This window comes from Pseudoliparis swirei, chromosome 19, assembly GCF_029220125.1.
Source record: "Pseudoliparis swirei isolate HS2019 ecotype Mariana Trench chromosome 19, NWPU_hadal_v1, whole genome shotgun sequence".
In the NCBI taxonomy this organism is placed as follows: Eukaryota; Metazoa; Chordata; class Actinopteri; order Perciformes; family Liparidae; genus Pseudoliparis; species Pseudoliparis swirei.
The window spans coordinates 20,985,950-21,011,168 of NC_079406.1; the positions used below are offsets into that span (position 1 = coordinate 20,985,950).

Consider the following 25,219-nt stretch of genomic DNA (forward strand, 5'->3'; position numbering starts at 1 on the left):
CAAGAGGGAGCGGGAGGGAGAGAAGAAGAAGTCATGCTCGCTGTTGAGCTGGCAACCAGAGCTTACCGGAAGAGTGAGATGATGCGTTCAGGAGCAGCTGGGAAAATCAGACGTATTTAGTTGATGGCTACGGGCAGTGACAGTGGCCCATAAAACTAAGTAAATAAGAGGGGTTGCCACCACAATCAACCCTTTCACATTACACATACATTTTATCTATTGTTTATTGAAAAATATCGATTGTAGCAGCTATAACTTTTAAAGCAAGTTTCACTAGGTTTTCTAAAAATGTATTTTCTGCTATTGCCCCGAGGGAATAACAAGGAACTGTATGTCTAAATTAATTGAGTACATTGTGGCACTGTGTTATGGGCACAATCTGTATTAGCAGTAAAGATGAAGGTCAGAAATCGCCCGGAGAAGCTGTAGCATAGCAAAGTCAGCTCATTCCACCAGATCATAAACTTCACTTTATTTTCCATAGTCACTGGTGTAAATCTCTTCTAAAAGTGCAAAAGACGGGTGGTTTTACCATTGTTTTTTGTTATTTTAATCTTTTACTCTTTTCAGTGTACTTCGCTGCAACGCTTTACTGGTTATTTATGTCTGCGTTAACTTAATGTATGTGCCTTTCATATCTTAACAAGAAGCAGATTTTGTGTCGGCATACGGAGAAACTGGATAAATGTTGTTCCACATGTTGTCATTGTTCGTGGCATGAAGTAAGGAGCTGGCTGTGCTGAGTGACTGGATGCAGGAGCGGTCCATCTGTTTGCTTTTGTAAATCTGGAGCTGAAACAAATATGATAGATTCATTAGAGGTGTTTATTTAAAACTAAATTTAGACTTCGGCAACCTCCTCTCCTTCAGGTTTAATGAGAACATGAGTTTTTTCTTTTTTTTGCCAGGTTGTTTATTCATCTGATGGAGTCATCTGTCACTCCGTCTGCTGGTTTTACATGGGCGACCTTCACCAATCTCGTTCAGCCAGACAGTCCAGGCTAGGAATAGTGCAAAGGCTTCTCTAGCAGGAACTCTTATGACAGAGTTTCATGGCAAACCTCCAGACATCAAAAAACCTAGCGGCTGTTGGTTGTGGCCGGAGGCTAAACTTGGCGCTACTACAGGATGCAACCAGAAATGTCTTGCTTGAATATAATCAATCTCAGCCAGTAGATTAATGTGAGCGGTTGCATTGCACCCTGAACCCTAAGCTGTGACCGAGGGTGACTTATGGACCTCCATGACATAAATACTTTCTGTATAAAGCGAGACTGTCATTGGCACAGACTCACCCTCTGCCGGGATGTCTTTCTTCAGCGGGCAGGAAGCAGCTAATTCAAGTCATGACAGAAAGGTCATAGATGGCTGAGTTTATTTTCAGCATCTCTATTAAAGGTATTAGAGGAACCTTTTGCAAATACTGGCCAACACAAAATGTACCTGACAGGTGTTAATTTACTGGGCTTTTTCTCACATAGAACAGAAATAAAGCGTTTTGTCCTAGAGTTGAGTCTATAGGTAATATTCTGTCATTATGGCTCTTTGACAAATTAAAATGTGCATCTGAAAAGATATACAATTAATTGAATTATCAGGTTATATGATTATTGAAGGTGAACATGTTCTGTATCTATACTGGCAACTCTGATATCTTGAGATGTATCAATCCATTGGCTGCCAATCAAAACCAGACGATTTTCAGTCGATCGGCTATAACCAGTAACCAGCTATTTTAAGTGAGTTGGCGCTATCGCATGATATTTTTATGTCAGCACCCACAATTAGACAAAACTGAAAGTCCAAAATAAGCCATGGAGAAAGAAGCATAAAGAAAGTTCCACTTAATTTCCTTGTGCAACCTTGTCTTGGATAATGACAATAAACCAACCTCGAACCATCATAATGGGTTCTATTTCAAAGCCGCTTTCATATTGGTGAAGTATGCAGACTGGCTCATAATAGAAAAATACATGGTGTGTGTAAAAAATTGACTAATTATTAAAATTACTTATTAATTGGAATGTAAAGGCCAAATATAAGCCATGAACATATATACGCAAATTACTTGTTGAATAAAAGTAGCTGAAAACTAGCGGAGTTGATTTAGCTATTGAATGAATGTACCCACTTTGTGCATTATTCAATATGTGTATTGCATACTATGAAGGTTTGAAATAAATATGTGTTGGCAGCTCTTTTTTCTCTCTTCGTGCATCCCCTCCTGATATGTGCCTGTATGGCTAAACATATAATTATCTCTGCGCCTACATTACCATCAAAAATGTTTGCAGCTATTGAATTGGGTTTAAGTGAATACTCGGATGCATAATGCATGTTCTTTCTTATATTTTCCAACACCAATTCAGAGAAGTCTTAGTTCATCCAATAATTCAAAGTCCTCCACTGCTTTTTTAAATGTTGTTATTGTCATAGCAGTCAAATCCTCTCAGCTGCATATAGTTTCTTTGGGAAGTTATGTTAAAAAGAACAAATCAAATTCACTCTTTGAGTTGTTAATATTGTATGTCTTTGAATGGCCTTTATCTGCTTCAGATGGATGAACACAAAGTAATCTACATGTGTTGTTCATGGCTGGCTAGATTCCTTCTCACCACCACCAACACTCTCTCTCTCTCTCTCTCTCTCTCTCTCTCTCTTGGATACATATTTCCAGATACATGAGTTCACTTGCTAGTGTGTGTCAATGTTCTGCTGTTATCTGGCTGATATTTTCATGACCCGATTCAACAATCTATGAATTTACCCAGATAATTTAGTCAAGAAGAAAGCAGACATATGATGCAGTAGATAATGTTAACAAGGAGAGAGGAAGACTGAGAGCATGGTGTAATACGATAATGAACCGACACTGACACTGGTTCCATCATTGTTTGCTGTCCATTGCTGACTTGATCTGCTCCGTGCCTAACAAAAACAGCGATCTATTTCCCAGTTTTGAAAAAAGCTACGGTAATGAATGGACCCTGAAATGACTGCAGTGGGATACTGTGTCCCAGATTAGTCATCAAAGTAATGAAATATTCATGCTTTGGTTTGTTGGATTTGTGTGATGTCATCACAGTCATTCAAGATTGCATCCCGTTTATCACATCTAAAGGTTCTATGGTCGAAACGTTGATTATTTTCCTCATTGTCGTGAAGTCCTTTTGACTTCACGTCTCATGGGGTCATCGGACCCTATGAGACGGCATAGATCCTATCTGCCTGATGGATCATCGAGGTCTGGGTCGTGGAATTCCTGCTCCTGACTACGCCACTGTCCTGTTGAGACTCCGCCTACTGTTGAGACTCCCTCCTCCTTGCCTGATGGATGGAGTCTCCATCGTGGAATATGCCTACTATGAACTATTCATACACTCTGTCATATTCATTGAATGTATTTTAACTCTAAATCTGTCCTTCTGTACACATTACATCTATTGCATCTGTCCATCCTGGAGAGGGATCCTCCTCTGTTGCTCTCCTCCAGGTTTCTTCCCTTTTTTCCCCTGAAGGGTTAACTCGAGACAAATTTGTAATTTGTGAAATTGGGCTATACAAATAAACTGAATTGAATTGAATTGAATTGTTTTCTGTGTCAAGACCTAAGGGGGCATATGCAGTGTGCTCATTTTGTATAACCAGCAAAGCAATTGACAATGATATAATTTAAAAAGAAAATAGTCTCAGTAGAACTCGATAACTGTAAAGTCTAGAACAAAACCATTGTACTCTGCCAGGAGACCCTGAACTCTCCGGTTTGGGAGTAAGTGTCTAACTCAAATATCTCGAGGTCTTGTTCATGAGTGGGGGTAAGATGTTGCGTTAGAGGGACGGGTGTATCGGTTTTGGACTGAACAGGACTTTCTTGGTGTAAAGGGAGCTGATGATCTCGATTTACAGGTTGATCTGGTTTTCCGCTCCCACCAATGGTCCTGAGCTTTATGTCGCCACCAAAAGAACAAGGTTGCGGTTACAGGTGGCCAACATGAGTTTCCTTCACAGGGTGGCTGGGCTCACCTTCAGAGAAACACCCGAAGGGAGCTTGTTTTGATGCTCCTTCAGGTTGAGGGGGTTCAGGTATCTGATCAGAATGCCTTCCGGTTCCTCCCGTTCAGCATTTTTTCAGACTCATCCAACTGGACCGTGGTCCTTTATGCAAGAAGAATTATATATCCCATCAGGCCTTGGAGCACCTACATATCCCATCAGGCCTTGGAGCACCTACATATCCCATCAGGCCTTGGAGCACCTACATATCCCATCAGGCCTTGGAGCACCTACATATCCCATCAGGCCTTGGAGCACCTACATATCCCATCAGGCCTTGGAGCACCTACATATCCCATCAGGCCTTGGAGCACCTACATATCCCATCAGGCCTTGGAGCACCTACATATCCCATCAGGCCTTGAAGCACCTACATATCCCATCAGGCCTTGGAGCACCTACATATCCCATCAGGCCTTAGAGCACCTACATATCCCATCAGGCCTTGGAGCACCTACATATCCCATCAGGCCTTGGAGCACCTACATATCCCATCAGGCCTTGGAGCACCTTGGGGTACCCCAGGAGCAACATGTCTAGCCGTAACCTTACTTATCTTGCTACTACCGTTACCCAGACCCTGATATGTGGTTGTAAATTAATGGATTGCAGCTTAAATGATGTTCTGTAGATTGACCAATCAATTAAATAACTGCTTGTTTATGGTTACGACACATTGCATACGGTACATTGTCGGTGTTAGTATGTTGTACATTAAAATATATTTGAACAAACTCGGCTTTACTGAAATCTACAGAAAGGTAGAAAGAATGAAAGTCATTGTTCTGAGCATTGATTTAATTACTTACAATATCAGATCAGAGCCATTGGTCGTCAAATATATTGTATTGCTTTTTTCTAAGCCACACAAGCGTCGTAGCTGTCGGGACGGCAGTCGGTCAGTCGATCCAGCCTGGATTGCCAAATAATTTTGTACCAAGTATCTGCGCCTGGATATTAGATTCTCTGAGCTGCTAGCATGGCTGTAGACTCTTTGCTTTGTTTATCACTACATCTTTCATGACAAGGGCTGCAAGAGTACTCCATATGTTGAAATGATTGTTTTAAATGTGTGTTGGTGCTTGTAGCCTGGCATACTGTAGACTCGTACTACAGATAATATGGGGGGGGGGGGGTATTGTATTCAGCAGACATTATCTGATGTTGTCCATGGATCCTTATCTACCCATTAGGGAGTTCAGATCTATTACATGTACATGGTGTGTAATGATTGGTTGTTGGAATGTTTTCTTCTTGACTTGCATGCAGCACAAAGATGGTGCTGGAAGAGTTGGAGCCATTTTGCAAAAAAAGAAAAAATATATTTATAATTTTTAACAATATCATAATATGAATATTAACATCACTAATAATCATAATAAACATACATTATGGTGCATTCTAGTATCCCACTGGTCTAAGGTGTATACTGCATTGTCACTAGTTTTCAATCCTGTCCACAGGCACCTTTTAAAAATGTTTTATTTCACTCGCATACCATTTGCTGTCACTATATGTAAAACAAAATTGATAATTATGTTAATGTACTATTTTCCTAACTTTAGAGTAAAGTGATTGAGTAAAATATGTAATACCAAAACAATGTGTAATACTGAAACAATCTGAAAACCTGAGCTGCGAAAACACTTGATTGCTGTTGATTAAAAAATACTGTGTTTGTTTGGCGATGCTTACAACCAATTAAAATTTGACCCATTATTAATTCAGAAATATTGATTTAGATCAGCTTTTAGGGAATGAGGTATGCTTCCATTAGTTGCAGTGGAGGCTTTCTGAATGTAAAATTTATGAAAACTACATCCGCGCACATTAAAGAAAATGGAATGAGTCTTTATGCTGCTGCATTAATAATTCATAATTTGTGCTCTTTTTCAATTTTCAACACAAAATGTTTCCTCCCTCAATGAACGGTTGGGTCCGGGAATCTCAGTCAGTACTTACATTTATAATCAGCAGTATCATTTCAGGAAATGAATAAAAAAACAAAAGAAACTTGGATGAAACCGTTGTTTCTAAAGATTACTAATAGCTGATTATACTACTGACTACTGCAGGAATGCATGTCTAAGGCCTGGCTCTCCACCAACATGACCTCATCTTGCTCCCCTTTTAAAGGGTTTGTGATTCCTTCTAGAATATATACTATATTCTATATTCTAGAATATATTCTATATTCTATATTCTAGAATATATACTATATAATATATTCTAGAATATATAATATATCCCATATTCGAGAATATATACTATATTCTAGAATATATACTAGAATATATATTCTAGAATATGTACTAGATTATATATTCTAGAACAGTGGTTCTTAACCTTATTGGAGGTACTGAACCCTGCAAGCTTCATCAGTGCATTAGCCGAACCCTTCATCATTGGAAAAAGATAATATGATTTCTTCAAAATATAGGTATACATTTTATTAGTGCACAAAATGAACCATGCATCAGTTCTACACAAAATCACTGTGTTCAAAGAACAAAACCAAATAAACGTGAATTTCACATAATAACATAACTCAATGAATATTTACTGCACATCAATGTGACCTTTGCTGTGCCTTTCAGATACAAGTTCAGAAATGCGCGGCTTCACCTTGGCAAGTGCCACTCTTCCGCAACAACTCGAGAACAGGCAGAGTAGCCTTTTCATGGAATCTTGCTCTCTTCACCTTGAATTCAGCGAGCGGTGTGATCTTGTACGTCTCCACGCAGCTTTAGAAGTGTTCCTTTAGTTTTGTGGTGCTAGTCTGGAATTGCTCAGCCTGGCCATTGAAGACGTGCTATATGCACGTAAATCCATATTGAACGTATTCGTCCAACCACTTTCTTTTTTTGTCGACATAGTTAGTATGATTTAAAGATTAAAAGAAATACTAATTATGCTTTACACTTGTTGTTGACATCCCTCAAATATTGGAACATCTAACTCCCTTGTGTTTGGGTTCATAACATTAATATCATATATTTATACATAACATCACCCGTAGGCTCACACAGCTCGGTGAATTTCACCGTCTCCGTCTGAATAACTGCTGCTTCTAGCGCTACTAGAGTAGCAGCAGCCAGTTCGATTCACCAACGGCATGACGTCAGTAGTGAGGGGAGGAGCGGCTCAACGTTGACTCCTTCGAGCACATTTTTTGCTGCGGTCTATTTATTTCATTCACGTCTGCGCATTGACTTCGCAACGCTTCTGGTGTGAGTGCAGCAAAACACGTCGAAGAAAAATGGTGTGTTCCCAAAATGTCGGCAACCAATTTTTTGACCACCGACAAAAACGGCCCAACATGAACCGGGCTGTACTGTGTGTGTCTTGACCCCTTCGTGACTCACCGAACCCCTGGGGTTCGATCGAACCCGGATTAAGAACCACTGTTCTAGAATATACACTAGATTCTAGAAGGAATCACAAACCCTTTGAAAGGGAGCAAGATGAGGTCTGCTGTCTGCTACTACATAGGGAATAGGGAAGTTAATAATTAACAGTGAACTGAAAGTAATAATTCTGATCGCTCCACCAGGTCAGTCCAGCTCTAGTGAGCCTGAAACAAAGTTGTGGCTTACTTCACTTGACCCTCTTCTCTTAAACCAGCAGGTTAGCAAGTAAAACCCAGGCGCTTGGTCAGTTGTTTATGAGTTAGTGGTAGCATTTTACTGCTGACGAACAGCCGGAACTGTACACACACTCCACTGCTATAACGTTACTGCCACCTTCATTCTCATCCCTGGAAAACCTCTCGGCTAAATTGATTGATGCTGTGGAGACTTACTTGGAAATCATTTTTTTCTGCATCCACTGAAGCTGGTGGCAAATGATGGATTCAACCTGTTTTGTGCATCGGTGATCATTGTGGCAGGGCGGCTCGTTCGGCACTTCAACCACAGCAGCCCTGCATGAAAGGTACTCATCATGTCAGCTCGAGGCTGGTGGTCGGTTAACGAGGGTCGGCTATCAGAACAAGGTCAGAAAAGAAATCATAATTAGCATCCTTAAATGACAGGCAATTCAGGTTTAGGTCTTTTGGAAAGATGTCTAGATGTCCAGATGGAGTGAAGAGATACAGATTGAAGCTCAGTAAAAACACATCGACACAAACAAACCAGAATAGAAATGTGAGACGAGCAGTGTGGGTGGGGCACGCATGTGTTGAGGCCTGGAATTCCTAGTAGCACGTCTGTGAACATACCTACTCTGATCTTTTGGCTCTTTTGTTTCCTTTCTTTATGCTTTTGTAACCTCTTGGAGACTGATGGCAGTCATATCAAATCAGAAGATTAACTGACTCTGAGAGAGAGAGAGAGAGAGAGACAGGTTTTGGGGAGAAATACAGGGGTATGCTTAGGCATGTGTGAACACTTGCATTCATATTCACATGTGGTGTCAAAGGAAGGTTTTGATAAGGATTCTGTTATCCAAAAGGGAAGCAATGGAGTTAATTTGAAGAGCTGTGTTTACAGGGAGACTAAAGGTAAACATGTTTTTAGTTTTTTAACTACTTTAGATTTCAGCACTACTGCGCTCAGGTTCAGGTTAAAATGGAAATAGGTGCACAGTGTTTCATTGTTTCTTCCAATACTTGATGTGCGTACGTATCTGTTCTCATCGCATAGGGGACGGGGAGGAGGCTCAGCTGAAGGAAGGCAGCTATTAAAATCGGTTGTAAACGCCTTATCGGCCGGGGCTTGTCCGCTCTGTGGAATGAGACATAACAGTGATTTAGAGGCTGAGCCGCTTCCATAAATGCATGAAGCCAATCTCATGTCGGTGTCTGCTGGCACCTTTCCGTGCATCCTGATGTGAGTAGTTAGATGGAAGAAAAAAAGGTAAATGGATGGAGAAGATGGAACAAGTAAATATGTCAAATACAAAAATGTATGCCTTGAGGCCAGTTGTCAGAACAAAAGAATGGGGAAACAACCATGAAGCCAACAGGACACCCGGGTGTTAATGATAGAATACTGTGATATGAAGGTGCATGTATTAAATGGTAAATGGACCTGTACTTGTACAGCACTTTTCTAGTTTTCCGACCACTCTAAGCACTTTAACATGACATGATCAAATCACCCATTCATACCCATTCATACACCTGTATGTACCTGGAGCCACCTGTCCATCAGGACTAACTAACATTCACACACATTCACACACCGTAGACACAGCTACAGGAGCAATTTTGGGGTTAAGTGTCTTGCCCAAGGACAAATCGACATATGCTACCCTCTGATAAAGGACGACCTTGCTCACCACTGAGCTAAACTAAGCTGTGTCAATAGTTATACTCTTAAAACCTTTTTTATTGAGATTTTTATCGGAATAACTCAGAATCAAGAAGAATATATATGTTTGTAGGTAAGTAGGACAGCGTCTTCGTTTGATGTCTGCGTGTCAACTGTGAGCCAATAAAGCCGACTGGACCTGAGATGGAAGGTTTCACTTGCCATCATCCAGATGTGCTGTATTCCATTTAAACAGGTGTGAATTAAGAGTTATGCATTGTATATTAATTTATAACTGGTGTCTTACAAGTTCTTCTCAGAATTTATGTAGCAAGCGAACAATAGCTGCTGTTTTAGACCGTATTCGCGTTTCATTCCTGAGGGTTTGTAAGTAACATCTACTTTAGTGTTTTGATCATTACTCCAGGACGTGACTTTATTTATTGCTGTGTGTGTCATTAAATATGTTAAGAACAGATGACATCAAAAGGAGCAGGTGGAAATTAAAGTATTTATATTACACGATATCGAGGCCCAAAACGTGTGTGTGTGTTTTAGTTTGTGTGCGTGTTGACTGCCCACATTACAGACATTTGAAGTAAGATCTATAACTTCATGGCAGCATCTCAGGATAGAACTATTTTATTGTCACATGACTTAGAGTTTGTCATTTATTATATTTCATCCTCTGGCTGTCTGTAATGTTTTTACAAACTTGTTTTGGACACAACTGGTCAGGGACTGTCAACTCTGTCTAATGCCTCAGACTTTTAATCTGATACATTTGCAGTATTTCAGACGTTATCCGTCTGTTGAAAGATAATAGGGCGTAAAGGTCATCATGAAATGTGTTTTTTAAATGTGTTTTCCAGACATCTAGCATGCCATTCATTGGAAACATGATAATTTCTTGAAAGTCATGTGGCTCAATTAAGCATCTTAAAATTGTTTTAATTGGTATTCAATGATGTAGGCAGTATATTTGTAGGCTGTCTGTGTGTCCCATCCTCATTAAAGCGATGCCTCAGGAACACCTTGAGCAAATCTCTTAAAATGTTCCACCTGGGCTCGAGGGTTGTCAGATTATATTTTGATGGTCACACTTCACTATGGCCTCACGAAACACATTTGTGTGCTCATTATGTCAATCTTACTCCAATGTGTGATGTTGATGGGGCGACTGTGGGTCAGTGGGTAGCAGGTCCATCTTTCAATCAGCGGGTTTGAGGTTCAATCCCCGCCCTAGCCGATGTGTCCTTGAGCAGGATACTTAACCCTGAACTGCTCCCTGTAGCTGCGTCTACGGTGTATGAATGTAACAGGATTGTAAGTCGCTTTGGATAAAAGCATCAGCTAAATGACATATAATGTAATGATGAAGCAAAACATTTCTGACAGACATGGATGTAAACCATGTGCGTGTTTGGTGGAGGAACACACCCTTGAGGTGATAATTCTATTTATTTCATGAACCAGTTAATGGTCTCTTGCCACAAGCTAATTACTCCATCATGTGCCCTCTAGTTGTAAGGTTATTTAGCCTGTGTCAAGTAGATGAACAAACAGTGACAGGAGGTCCAAATATAAAGATGCAGCAGGCGGAGCATTTGAAGAGTCAATGATATTGATCAAAACGCTCCGTCAGACCCTACAGATCTGAGAACATATTGGTTATATTGTTCTATGGGTTTCTTGTTCACGCAACTTTAAAGGACCATTTCACCCACAAAATGACCCGTTGTTTATCAATTGCTCACTCCTGTTACCTTAAATTCTTGAAATAAATGTTGTTTCCTGTTTATGTTCCTTTGGTGAAAAGATAATTAATAAAACTGAGAAAAGTCTTACTGTATGCAGTAAATGGGCAGCCCCTTTACGAGAAAGCTATACCAAAACATCTGTTTATAAACTTTTACACAATAAGATTTGGATGTTATTTAATCGCATGTTTACTCCTTCCCAAACGCATATCAAAGCGGCATCCATCTACCTCACTTCATCCATACTTTTCTTCATCAGTTCATCATCATTCTCCATATTCTTCGATACAAATACAAAGTAACACGGGGTGAGTAGTGGATAAATAAATGGTCATTTTGTGGATGCAGTATTTATTTTGAGATGCATATTGCCGTGTGCGACCCCATGTGATTGCCTTCCGCTGTTTTGTAACGTGATACTTCTTTTTCCATCTTTTAGGGCTCAGCGTTCTGCCCTTTGACCCGACGACCAGCAATGACCCTCTCCACTTCAGCGGGCCGCTTGTGACGGAGGGTGCTTCGATGGAAAACACTGCTGGAAACTGCAAGAGGCAAAGAATCAGTCTGCCTCCAGGTATTGACAACACCACCTCACTACAGTAACATCACAACACACAAGAATATAGAAACCTGTCCTCTCTGGTTTCACGATAATTCCCCAATACTTTTATGTCTTGTGCTGCTTCCCTGCCTGGAATTACATTGGCTCACTCTGTCTGCTTGGATCTTTTCTGATGGAATGTCATTTAAATGCAACCAGCATCAAATATTTGCTGGTGACAGATAAACTAATCCTGTTATTTTGAGAGTGTCTGAAAGAGGTAGCCTTGTTTGGTCTTTGCTGTTTTTGATTAGCTTGCTGTAGCCCGCGGCTCTGCTTGTCTGGACTGTTTGGAGGTCACACGGCTAAAACCAGGAAGCAGAACAGTGGACATCTTCAATCCGCCTGGCTCTCCCCATGCCAACAGTCCCGCCAATCAGAAACTCACAAGCCTTCAGCTCTCTGACCGTTATACACTAAATGCTGGGGTGATGTCCTTGTGTGCTAATGAATGCACTGTAGTTTCTGTGTGTGTGTGTGTGTGTGTGGGTGTGTTTCACCCGATGATTGGCCATTGTGCTGTCTAATTAGATAAGGGCTTTTTAATTAATTGTATTATGAGCAGTAGAAAGAAGAGTGCCCTTAAGACGGAGAGGTGTTTCTCCATGTTTTCATCCATCGAGCTGACACTAATTGGTCTGGATTTACAATCTGGCAGATTAATTTAGAGCCCATGTGTATCTACACATGGGCTCTAAATTAACTAATATCAGTGCTTGCAGGGCACAGCTTACTCACTAGTAGTGCTCATAGTCAAACACTGCCTGTGTAACCGCACACGAGCCGGCTAAATGGCTTATTTTCCCCTGCCAAAGACATTCCCAACGATTCCATCCAGTGGCGGCTGGCCCATAGAGGGCCACCGGGCCTGGCCCCACCCACCTTGAGCCACAAACAAAACAAAAAGGCTTGAATAATTTAATTTTGATTTATAAATTATACAAATTGTCAATATTTGTGTTTTAGAGATATGGAATACACCCATTCATATTTTTTAAATAGGATATCTGCGTAACTCGTACACGCGGAAGGTCTGGCAAGCTGGATGTTGTCGTGCTAATGCAGTGTTTTGCTTTCCGTGCTTGCTTTTTAAATCGACGAGGACAGATCCTGCATGGACAGAAATGGGAGTAAGTGACATGAAACACTTGTCTGAAAACACCAGGACACACATGTATAATTCCGTCAAGTAGCCATATTGGGCAAAGTGAACGTCACTACCAGCTGGACGACGGACACAGGGTCGCTGTGAGAAAACACAACGAGGAGGTGGATAAAGACACGCACATTTGATCCAAAATAATTGATTGTGTGAAGTTTTGTGGGGCTTATGAATTAGCCTTGCGTGGGCATTACGAGACTGATTCCTTGGACAACCCTGGCATTTTCAAAGGATTAGTGGATTTTGTAGCCTCCCTAGACGATGCGCTGGAGGAGCACCTTAAGACGGCAAGCGCTTTTAAAGGCACGTCAAAGACGGTGCAAAACGAGCTGCTGGACTGCATGCTGTCGGTTATACGGGATTATATTCTGGAGGAAATTAAGAACACAGCTGGTAGTAAATTCCTCTACAAATAATCTGAAAGAAAAACATGCAGGTTTTCTCACCACACTGATTGTGTGTTTCTCCAACAAACTAGATTCATAGGGGCATCTTAATAAATATATCCATATTATATACCAATATATATATATGTATATACTGTATATATATATCTACTGAATTATATCAGTAAAATGTCCTTTATGATGTAAAACTGTTAAAATAAATGTGAAATATTTAACTGCAAAGTAGCATTGAATCACTTGAATGTTTGCTGAAATTGATTGGATGGCCCCACCAAAAAACAAAATCCACCAGTCGCCACTGATTCCATCAAAGATTTGCGTGCTTTGTGCTATTATGGATACAATCCTCAGAGGTAGAGATAAGGTAGTCCACCCGGGGAGAATCTGCACATGGCCCATTTATCTTTCAGTCTCACCACTGGCTATTGTTACTAATTATGTAAGGAAGATAATCTTGGTCCCCCAGTCAACTGCAGTGTTGACCTTGCAGGTACTATCCCCTTAAATTGTGAACAAACAAAGCTTTACTATTTCATGTTGCTGAGATTGCTTTCCAATTCGAAAAAAATATATCTTGTTACTCCAGAGTGACAATAAGAAGCTAATGAATATAATACCTTCTATATATTTTCCAAAGTGTATCTTGTCACAGGGTTATTGCATGATGGGATTTGCACAAGCCCTCGGATCCACTAATGACAACCTCTTTGGAGTTGAAGATAAAAGGAACAGTTAAGAGAGTTTTCACATTCCTGAGGTTGGGTAATATGGATACATCTTCTGTATTATCACAATGCTGATACTAGGTATATAATATAATATACCAAAGAAGAATGTCTGTCAGGCTAATTCAGCAAATGTCCTCCCGAACATGTCAAATCAAGTACATTTGATCCATGTATACAGTATGACATCACTGTAAACATTAAATGAGCATATCTAGAATGATATATAAAAATACGGTTTTGCCTGGTGAGTTTGCAGCTCCTTTTTCTTTTCCCATCGTATCATGCAGGACTTTAATAAGTTGTCTCTCCGATTAGCGGCGGTTTTCTTCCATCCAGGTGCTGCTATTTTCTTTTTGTCATACTCTGATAATTCAACCAAAGTGCCTTAAGATCAGTAAACTCAGCTGCTTCTCCATTTTTACCATTTTTGTCCGGTGAATTAAAAGGTTCTCTCCTCCCCACATTCTGTCCCTGCTTTGTTTAGAAATATAAATTTGGAGGGGACACCTGCCGCGACAAATCCAGTGAAAATAACTGAAATAAAATAAAATAAAAGGTACAGCAGGGACATTTATAAAAGCGACCTCTGAGACAAGAGCTTCAGTGGGCATAAAAAGCAGCGCCCCAGAGTAACAGTACAGTCTGACTCGCCACAATGTGTGTACAAAGGAAAGCAAATGAGCTTAGCATGGTTTTCACATTTTATTATTTACTTTTCATAGACATTGTTTTTTTATTTATCAACCTTTGGAAGAGTTCACTTAAGCACTTTTGCTGAAATGACTATTCTCAAAACCACAAATGACAGCTGGAAATAAATAAAGTCCATTTTGGATAAAGTCAATGAAAAGAGTGTGTGTGTGTATGTGTGTGTGTGTGTGTGTGTGTGTGTGTGTGTGTGGTCTACTCGGTTTAAAGCCTGTCAGAAAGCCTTAAGATCAAAGCCTTTGTGAAGCACAAATCTGATCTGTAACTGGAAGAGCCAACAATTTCTTTTTTCACTTCCATCTCAGAAATACAGTAAAGAACAAAGTCACTGATCCACTATTGTTCTCTCTGTCAGTTGGATATGTTTTAACGATGACAATAAAGGTGCCATTAAAGCAGGATAAGTGCACTACTGTCATAATGACACCTCTCGCTGCAGTTCCTCTGCATCTCCTCACAGCTTCCAGGGAAATCATCAGGAAACCTTCATGGAAAGAAATTCCAATTGTTGTCAAAACAAAAATGGATTTCATGTTTATTTAATGTAGAGCACATTTAATCTACCTATAACTTTGATCAATATGAATAGGCACACATTAACTAAACGCCATCCCACCGCAATTATTAAGTTGTGCAATCATTTTCTCTTTGATTTTCATACATTATGTGATCACGCGATACAGATGCAAGACTGTTTACTTGATTTTTTTGGTTGGTAGCAAAGCTATTGGGGGACTTGGATGCACAAATGTGTAATTGTGACACATTTAACATATTTATAGCACAATCAAATATTCCATGGCTCATTCTGCCAATTAAGTGTGGAATTGGATAACGATAGATGTTTGTATTTTAGCCGTGCTAGCAACACGGCTCTAAAGATATCAATGTCGATCTGTCTGTCGGTCGGTCTTGTTTACCACTTCGGTCCAAAATGTAAGTAAATGATTCCCTACCCTCAAAACTAATGATAATGTGTATGCCAGCATTGCTATTATGAGAGCTGAAATAAGGATTCAGTCCAAAGCTCTGATGTTCCTAACCACAGTCTCACATAACCTCTTGCATGGAGCAATCAGATCTCAGTTGGTATTATTTATAATTGCACAGCAATAAAAGTAATACAATCAAATCAATGCTTCCCTGGTGCTGTTAAATTACTGAGTTAGTGAGTGTTGTTGCAGGCTGTGGCGGTTCTAAGAGGGGCAGCTTCACCACCCTAACTACCGCCCCTGTTTTGGATGATATCAAATATAAAATATTTTTAAAAAGTTGTAGTTTTGTAATTTTTCGAATTTCAGTGCAACATAAAAAGACACGAAGAGCACTCGCTCCAAGCCCCCTAAACAAACCACGCATGTCAGCAATACAGTGACAGTTCATTCAAAGCTTAGTACCTGAGACTGTCGAAATTAATACAGAATTGAATGATATAATATGGCGTTTTAGTGTGACTAAATAGTCTTGTGCTTTTATGTTTTTCATGGAAAAGAATGCTTGAATTGGCCTATTCAGGAATTTTACATTGTATGATTTCCAATGACACCTGTTGGTATTTCTATTACATGCTTTATTCATTTAGTCTAATAATGTAATATTTTAAGTTTAACATATCTTCAATTGGAGACTCTTCCAACCAAATATTGATAAATATTATTGTTTGCCACCACATAAAGCATGCATGTCCCCTCATGAATATTTCTCATCACTTGCATCAGGCATAAGAATGTGTTCACATGCCATTGCAGTAATTCTTCGATACAGCGTAATACCTTTTGCTCGTGCTTTCTTGTGGCTGCCATGTGACTAAAGCAGCTTTTAAATACCCCAAAGTAATACTTTGTGGCATTATTTCCGCTTGATTCTGCATTTCTCTTTTTCCTTTTCCCCGCTTCATTTTCAAGTTGGACGTTCAATACACAGCATCAGTTTTTTGTGAGACGGTGATAAAGGTTTACGGACTTGTTTGCTGCATGTAATACATCCACGGATGGAACAAGGTATTAAAGCAAATAACATCAATTGGGGATTTTTATTGCTTAACTCTAGTTTCTTGAGTCAACATTTCAGCCCTAAACACGCTGTTCCATGAGCCACATGTTGCACATTATGCATCGCCAGTGTACACAGCAGCCGCTGGAAAGCTAATAATACCCCAGCAACAAATCCTCAAGAGCATTGATCCATCAGGCTAATGATTATGGCCCAGTAATGGCAGATCAATGATTACAGATGATTAGTGTGTCCCCGTGTCGGCTATGACTCCGCTGTCTATCAGTTGTAACTGCATGCTAACTTGAAGTTACCCCCCGAAGGACCGGGAGCTAAATGATGGAGGTCTGCAACAGCTGTAGCTTTTGGATTTACTGGCTTAGAGAGTGTGATTCTGTCTGCCTCTGGGTCGTCTCCAGCTTCAGTCAGGTCCTCCAGCCCTCCGAGGACGACTGATGGAGCACCGACTCATTAGCAGCCATGTGGATTTAGTCTCGTTAAGGGACTGGCATGGATAGATTTAACTCATTACATTTGACTCTTCATTAGATACACATACTGTGGGGCAAAGACATGTGGTCCTATGAAAACATGGACGCGACACACACCACACGCTTGTATTTGTCACAAACTCATTTATTGAACCAGTGTGATAACCCAGACTAATGTATTCAGAGACTCCATTCATGATTCAACACACAGAGACAACCATCGGGACATCCTGTTCGGAAAACATAATGCAGAAGCAGTTTATCAACTTTCCCATGCCTAGCTAAATGCTAATTACCTTCGCATTGAAAATGCGGAAGGTTATGTTTTGATCGCCGTGTATTTATTTATTTATATGCGTGTTATTCGCAAAACTCAAAAAGTATTGAACCGAATCGCATTAAATTTGGTGGGATGATTGGTTATTATCCGGGGACCAGTTGATTAGATTTTGGGATCAATCGGGTCAAAGGTCAAGGTCAAGGTCATAGAAAGGTCAACATCTTTTTTTTACCATAGCACGATACATTTTTGTCCAATTGGCATGCAACTAATGCCAAAATGTTCATAATTCAATGCCCAATCTTGTGATATGCGAAGGTATGCGCTCTACCGAGTGCCCATTCTAGTTTCAACATGCTAATAGGCTCACAATGACATGCTGGTCTTTAGTAGGTGCGATGTTCACTGTGTTCATCATAGTTACCGTCTTATCTCGTCATGTAAGCATGCTAATATTTGCTGTTTGATGCCAAAAATAAATTAACATTGAGTATAAAGGGAAAGGCATTAGTTCTGCAGGTTTGTCAGAAACCAAAGTATTATAGGATAGTATTAATGATGGTGTTAGATGAAAGGTGAGGGGTCACCAAGGTTATTACCATTCATCCAGAAGGGAACATGAATGTCTGTACCAAACTCATGCTAAGCCATTCAATAGTGTCCACGACTTCTCACTTTCAATTTCAACCATCAGGAGACCGATTAATATTGCGACCGAAGAGCCATATCAAACTATTTATGAGGACATATCAAATGTATGTTTTTTCCTTTGTCTCTCAGGGCTTAACTTTAAGGTTGGAAACAGTCCAACCCTGGAGGTGTTGGCTCGAGGGAACATATACAGCTGAATGGAGACAGTAGTTCAAAGCTCTGCAGAGGAACAATACCAAACACATCCCAACCACACAGTTATTATATTATAGAGTCAGAAAATATGAAATATTTTGAATTAGGAATATGTATTAGCTGGAAAGTGACTAATGATGGTCTCATGCGTGCTTTTAATTGCGTTGGGGACTGAAACATAATCTCATCATTTCAGTTGCAAACTCTTTGTGGTTCTTTTGGATAGAATTTTTACACTTTTAATCCGTCACTCTTGCACTTCACCTCACTAGCGTCTTTTCCACTCTTTTCCAACAACGCGTAGCAAAGACTGCCTCAGGGCCTCCGTACGAATTGCTGGAGTTAACAAGTTTTTTGCATTTTCATGGGAATCAGCATTTCACAGCAATGCAGGATCGTCCCTCTCTTTGCAGTTCTGTTGTGATAAAACAAAAGCAAACAAATAGAATGAGCCGTCCAAAAGCTGCCGGCACGTCGGAGGAGCATGTGTTCGCTCATTGACTGGATCAATAGCAGTTACATGTGATGTGCTCTGGGTTAGCTTCACAAATCAACAGCTGTCTTATTGCACACTCCAGGACTGTGCTTTTAATTTGAAAATATTGCCAGAGCCTGTTGAAAATGCCTTTGTTGACAAGCCCCCTTTTATAATGAACCTGTTTCCATGACAGTATTAAACCGGGGCACATTTGAACTACAGAAGAGCTTCTATATTTAAACCACAATGGACGCTATTACTGCAGTTTATTCAGCCGGGGATGAATAACCAAAACATTCTACTTTTTGTTTTGTAAATATGTTGGTAAATGTTGTCATAAATGCCTATTATCCTTTGTAAGGCTGACATTAACTGTCCAATATTTTGGATGCATTTAATTAAACGGGTGCAAGGTTGTGTGGTCGCTGTGTATCAGTTGTAGCATTTCAGTATTATTCTAAATTAATTTGAATATCTGATTTATTAGGTTGTAAATAGTACAAAGATACAATTATTTCCATGAGCATTTATGGAAGTCAACTAAGTACATTTACTCAAGTAATTAAATTCAGTTAAGTTTGTGTAGTCCAGAATCACAAATGACAAATTTGCCACAGAGGGGAAGTACTCTACTGTTAAGTAGAATTGTATGCTACGTGTGCTTATGTATTTCATTTGCATGCTACTTTATAATTTACTCACAACATTTATTTCACAGATGTAGTTAGTTAGCCTACAGAGGACTGATAGAGAGCATCCTCACCGAAGGCATCACTGTCTGGTATGGAAACACCACACAGGCAGAGAGGAAGGCTCTGCAAAGAGTCATAAGGACTGCGGAGAGGATCACAGGGACACAACTTCCGTCCATGGACTAATGGATGGTATATCAATCAATCAATCAATCCATGTATGTGCAGCGCTGTCGGAAAAGAGCAGAGGGAATCATTGGAGACTCACTTCATCCAGCTCACTCTCTGCTCCGACACAAACACTGCACATACAACCGGAGACACAGCAGAGCGAACAGCATCGTCACCCACAGGACACGTTTTTTCTACAGCTTCTTCCCTGCCACAGTCAGACTGATGGCAAAACAGAGCTATTAAAAAATGTGTACTATCTGTGAAAATGTGCAATATCCCAATCAGTGCAATATCCCCACATAACCATCCCCCAACATCTAAAAATGTGCAACAGCCCCATATAACTGTCCCCTTTCCCCTCTTTCTTTCACAAGCTAGGAACAGTACTCAGCACTAGCCTATTTATCTATTCATGAACATCTGCCCTCTCCTTTTTTATGTTGATAACCTTTTTTTTAAACTACGTAATACTGTATATTCTTTTACCACCTTATGTACAGTGTATGAAGTGTTTTTTTATATTTCTTCTTCTTCTACTTCTTATTATAGTGTGCATTTAATATATATATATATATATATATATATATATCTTTTTATTATTATTTGTTTTACCTCTGCTGACTCAGAAAGCCCTGCAAAACGATTCCAATGTGTCTGGACTGTTGGTCTAGGCACAGATGGCAAATAAAAAACCTTGAACCTTGACCCTTACAAGTTACTTTACGATTTCAGATTGTTCATAGAAAACATGTGATTGGTTCATAAAATTGAATGCATGAAAATATTAAAGTACCAAACTGAGTTCAAAGTATGTTGACCTCCGCCAGCTACACCCTGAAAAAGCTGTTCTCAGTGAATATTTTACTGCTTTCCTGTAAGTGAGATTTCATAATAAATGTTGTACATGTCAGTATTGCTTCCCTTTATCAAAGTAACTGATTTACATATTCCAGAACTGACTCTCAGCAGTTGGAGCACATGTTGCGTAACGTTTAGGTGTCTATTCATACAGCACCTGCACATTTCTATTCCCATTTTGCAGATAACATGTTTTCACTTGAGACCTGGCATGCAATTATCTGTGTCAAATCATTAAATCCTCATTCCCTTGTTTGTGAAAGGCAGAATTGTCATTATTTTTCAAAACGCAGTGGGAAAGAAAATCAATGGATTATTTTGAGACTGGTGGTTAGAACATTGCTAAGTGTATGTTGTGGTGAATCTCAGGCTGTCAGGAGAGTCTCTAATGTGTGTTTATATTCCTCAAAGTGACAGATACACTTTAATTGCATATTGAAGTAATTCAGCATTCAGTGTGTTTATCTATTGACTGGATTTTTTAAATTGTTGTGAGCATTTATCAAGTGTTGTTCAGATGAAAAAATCCAGGAGATTACGGTTTGCAATTTTCAAAATCAGCTTTTTATTATTTTTTCCCCCTTATCTGTATATTCACCATACATACAGTACAAAATGTACAGACTAGGGCTGCATTTTTGTAATCAAAAAATGTGTTTAATGTTTTTTACAACTTATCATTTAAAACACAGAGGCTGGCCATCACAATTTATCAAACTCCAAAGTGATATCAAAATTCAAAAGGAGAGAATGGCAACGATCAGTTGACTATTAATTTTGGCACTAATACAGACAATTCACTCACTTCTACATCACATGTGCGTAACGCGTCACTCATTTCCTTTTTTGTTCACGGTCCTCTTTGATTTGACCGTGTTATGTATCTTCCTCACTTAATGCCAACAAAGCACGATCATCAAAATAAAACGTCATCAAAATAAAACAGACATTATGGAGATGCTGTACACGATTTCTATCCAACAGCTCCACACACTCATGAGCCCAGTGTGTGGTCTCTAAGCTCTTACTGACCGTGTTTACATGCATTCGAATAACTGGCTTAGTCGGACTGAAATCGAATTATCCGTTTCATGTAAACACCTTTGTTCGACTATGTGCGGTCCGACTACGATCCGATTAACACCCCTGGATAACTCGATCCGATCCGGTTGATAATTCGACTATCGCGGCAAGTAACGGTGAATTGGATTAGGAACTGGACTTTGCGTCTTTGCGCATGCTTGAGATCCCGCCGCCCTCCTCCCTCCCTCCCTCCCATGTCGTGACCCGGAAGTCGAAAGAGACGATAAGTTGTCACTGCCGGGAGCCTGGCCGGCAGAAAACAAACAAACAACGCCAATAGCGCCATTTGCATTTGCTGTACTCCTATTAACATCATGCAAGAATAGGAGAGGGATGTAGCTTCGCCTTGCTCTCTGTTCGCCATCTTTCTCGAAATGTTGATGTTGTTGTTGTTGGTTGTTGTTGGTAGTGGTGAAGAGGTCAAGCGGAAATGGCTGTATCACCACGAGTTGTAATGAAAACAGCGCCGCCTATCGTATCGGATATGACATGCTTTCGGCCAATGATTCGAATTACTCACTGCCATGTATATTGGGATAATAGCAGATGACCCAAAAGATAGCATAGTCCGACTAAAGCAAGATTCGAATTATACCATCATGTAAACGCACTGATTGATTCAGCCCTTCAGTGTGCCAATCTGACCGGCACTCCTTAATCTCTCCAGCTACTTTATGTTCAGATGAGATTAGAACAACCTTATTTAGGAGACAACGAGCATCATGATCAATACAAATAAAATACATAAACAAGTGAAAATACAATGTTTTTTTTAACATTTCTTTTCATATCTAAACGTTCTTCCTCTGCTCCGTCATAATAAACAAGCTTTGTCGTCTGATCGTAAATCATCGATTTATCTGATTCAGATATAAACTGAATAAATGGAATTAAATGTTACAGAAAAGGAAGCAAAGATACTTTAATTGGCTCAGCTCAATAAACAGCTGCGTAAGTCAACCAAGTTAACAATTAGATTAGCTGTGTGTGAACTTGGGAAGCAGGTTTGGCTGATTTTAATTAGAGGACACAACATTATGCCAGTCAGGCTCCAGTGTTGCGACTGATTCATTCAATAACAAACCGTTTAGCCGAATGACATGAGTTGTTGGAGAAAGTAAATCTCACACAGAGCCACATAAGAAGAGAGTCCTAATATTTGTTTGTATATTTTCCACATGCAAGTTATTTTCCATCAATTGTTTGTATATAGGGGATCACCTTGGGATTGACTGTCCCCTGGGCGAAGCCAGTTAAGAACGCGTGTCTCACAAGTTCTCCTCAGAATTACTGTAACTAGAACAATAGCTGATGTTTTAGACCATATTCGTTTTTCATTCCTGAGGGTTTGTAAATAATCTATTTTAGTGTTTTGATCATTACTCCAGGATGTGACTTTATTTATTGGTCTGTGTGTCAGACAATTGAGTCTGTTAAGAACAGATGACACCAAAAGTCAGAAAATTAAAGTATTTGTCCAACACGATATTGTGTGTACGTGGGCGTGTGTGTGTGTGTGTGTGTTGCATGTGCATTCCCTTGTCCGTGTGGCAGGCAACACAGAGTGACACAGCTCTGACACTGGCGCTCCACAGATGAAAACATTTCAGCGCACCCCTCTCCAGGTCCCCTTCGCTCCGTCTCTTCTTCTTTCCCAAGTCCAGAAAACGAAACCAGAATCTCAGCTGTTGCGTTTGACAGGCGTGATGATCAAGGGGGCTGCATTATTGCCGCCATCGTTGGCACAGGGGCTGAAAAACGGAAAGAGCTTCTCGGTGAAGGTCCACCCGGGGAAGGAGAAGATGCAAGCCCTGGAGTCGGCGTCGTAAAAGGAGACTTGACCCCCCTCGTAATCCACGAACACCCCAACCTTTTGAGGCATCTCCCTCACTTTGAGGTTGATGTCAGGGCTGGCGTTGGCTGTCAACTCATTTCCTTTTCTTAGGTAAATAGTCCAGAATCCATTGTTGGGGCTCAATCTTATGTCACCCTTCCTGCGGATGGACTGGTTTACAACTCCTAAATCCCAGTTTGTTTTGCCTTTAATCTGGACCTCATAGTAGAATTTACCCGAGGAGAAACCCTCCTTTGCAAGGACATTGAGGACATTTTCAAACCTCTCTGGTTTCTTTAACAGATTCCTCTGTCTGTCTCCATGTGTGACTTGCTTCCCATCCGGAGAAACAACGAGAAGAGGGTTTGCCGTGTCCGGATCCAGAGTCACATCCACAGCATGCTGCTGCTTTTCTTTCCAGTCGGGATCACACAGCGCCCTTATTTCTCTGGTCAACGTTGTCTCCAGCATGGCTATGGCTCCCTGCTCTGTAAACACATCACCATTGAGGGTCACATCATACCAGTTCTTAACCTGGGGCTGAGTGTAAGTAAGAGACAGGAATTTCTCAAGGAACAACATGGCGTCGTTGGAGAATTCGACCTGATTAAGCTTCTCTGTCTTTTGCTTCAGTTGCATAATTTCTCCTTCCAGTTCTTTAATCAAGCCATTTCTCTCCGTTTCAATTTTTGTGTGCTTTGTCTCAATCACCTCAGCCAGCTCTGCTTGGCTTCTCCTCATGTAGTCCACCATGGCAGTCATTGCATGCAGGCTGGACGACAGGACCTCCCCCGTCTTTTCTCTGCTGGCCTCCACTGACTGTTGGATCTCGATAATTTTCTGCTGACGCTCCTTGATCATCTCATCCGTGGTTTCCTTCTCCACTCCCAGTCCAGTCTTCCTCAGTTCAGCCTCATCCTCCAGATTCCCTATGCTATGGGTTTTATGGTCTCCGACTTTACAGGATGCGCAAACAAACATTTCATCCGTCCTGCAAAACAGTTCCAAAGGCTCGTCGTGTGTCTTGCACATCCGGCCCTCCAGGTTCTCAACCGGGTGGATCAGCTTGTGTTTTTTCATGGCTGGAATTCTCAGATGAGGTATCAGATGTGTCTCACAGAAAGACATGAAACACACCAAGCAAGACTTGATTGCTGGGATCTTTGCATCTGAGCACTGATCACACAGCACCTTTCCATTTCCTGCTTCTTGAGGGCCAACAACACAAGGCCGTTCACATTTCTTCAACGTTGCCACCATCTCGGCAATCCAAGTGTTAACCCGGAGCATTGGCTTGGTCAAGAATGTCTCCATGCACAGTGGACATTGGATTTCAGTATTTGCAGTATTCCAGTAGTCCCTGATGCAGTCCAGACAGAAGTTGTGCCCACAGGGAATCGACACAGGTTTAGTGAACACATACAGACAGATAGAGCAAAGAAAACTGTCCTCAGCAATTACACTGCTAGCAGCAGCAGCCATGTCTAGAACATGAAAGGGAAAGGTTAGAGCAGTGTTAAGTTGATTCATAGTCGTCTGTGTTAGAAATCACTCAAATAAACGAATTGTTTCTAAAGACAAGACTGCACATATGACAAATTACAACTTTACCTCGTGTTTGTAGTTTTTTCCAAATCGTTCAGATCTGTAAAAACACGCAGCTCTTTTCCTCCTTTTTAGTTTCTCTTTCAGGATCGACGTCAGCGTGACAGTCACTTCCCATTTCCTGATCCTACTTGAACAAGTTAACCCATCACAGGCTGCAATTCACTAGTGAGCCAAGTTTACAGCTTATCTATTTTGTAGTCTTTCTTATCCAT

At 40.4% G+C, this 25,219-nt stretch overlaps 2 protein-coding genes across 2 annotated transcripts in view; one reads left to right on the plus strand and one right to left on the minus strand.

Annotated features, from left to right (window-relative positions):
* The window catches only part of LOC130210246 (ecto-NOX disulfide-thiol exchanger 2-like), a 220,488-nt gene that overhangs the window by 37,554 nt on the left and 157,715 nt on the right, over nucleotides 1–25,219 (plus strand). Inside the window, exon 2 of the mRNA XM_056440285.1 lies at nucleotides 11,505–11,639. Within this exon, the coding sequence (XP_056296260.1) occupies nucleotides 11,505–11,639 (135 nt within the window). The remainder of the gene's footprint in view (nucleotides 1–11,504; nucleotides 11,640–25,219) is intronic.
* LOC130210247 (E3 ubiquitin-protein ligase TRIM21-like) lies at nucleotides 21,114–25,054 on the minus strand. Its single transcript, XM_056440286.1, has 2 exons — nucleotides 25,011–25,054; nucleotides 21,114–24,883 (listed from the first exon to the last, which is right to left on the minus strand). The coding sequence occupies exon 2, from the start codon at nucleotides 24,879–24,881 to the stop codon at nucleotides 23,247–23,249; it is 1,635 nt and encodes a 544-aa protein (XP_056296261.1). The 5' UTR covers nucleotides 24,882–24,883; nucleotides 25,011–25,054; the 3' UTR covers nucleotides 21,114–23,246.

Excerpts from the sequence above, each read along its gene's own strand:
- LOC130210247 (XM_056440286.1), bottom strand. The coding sequence starts at position 24,881 with ATGGCTGCTGCTGCTAGCAGTGTAATTGCTGAGGACAGTTTTCTTTGC.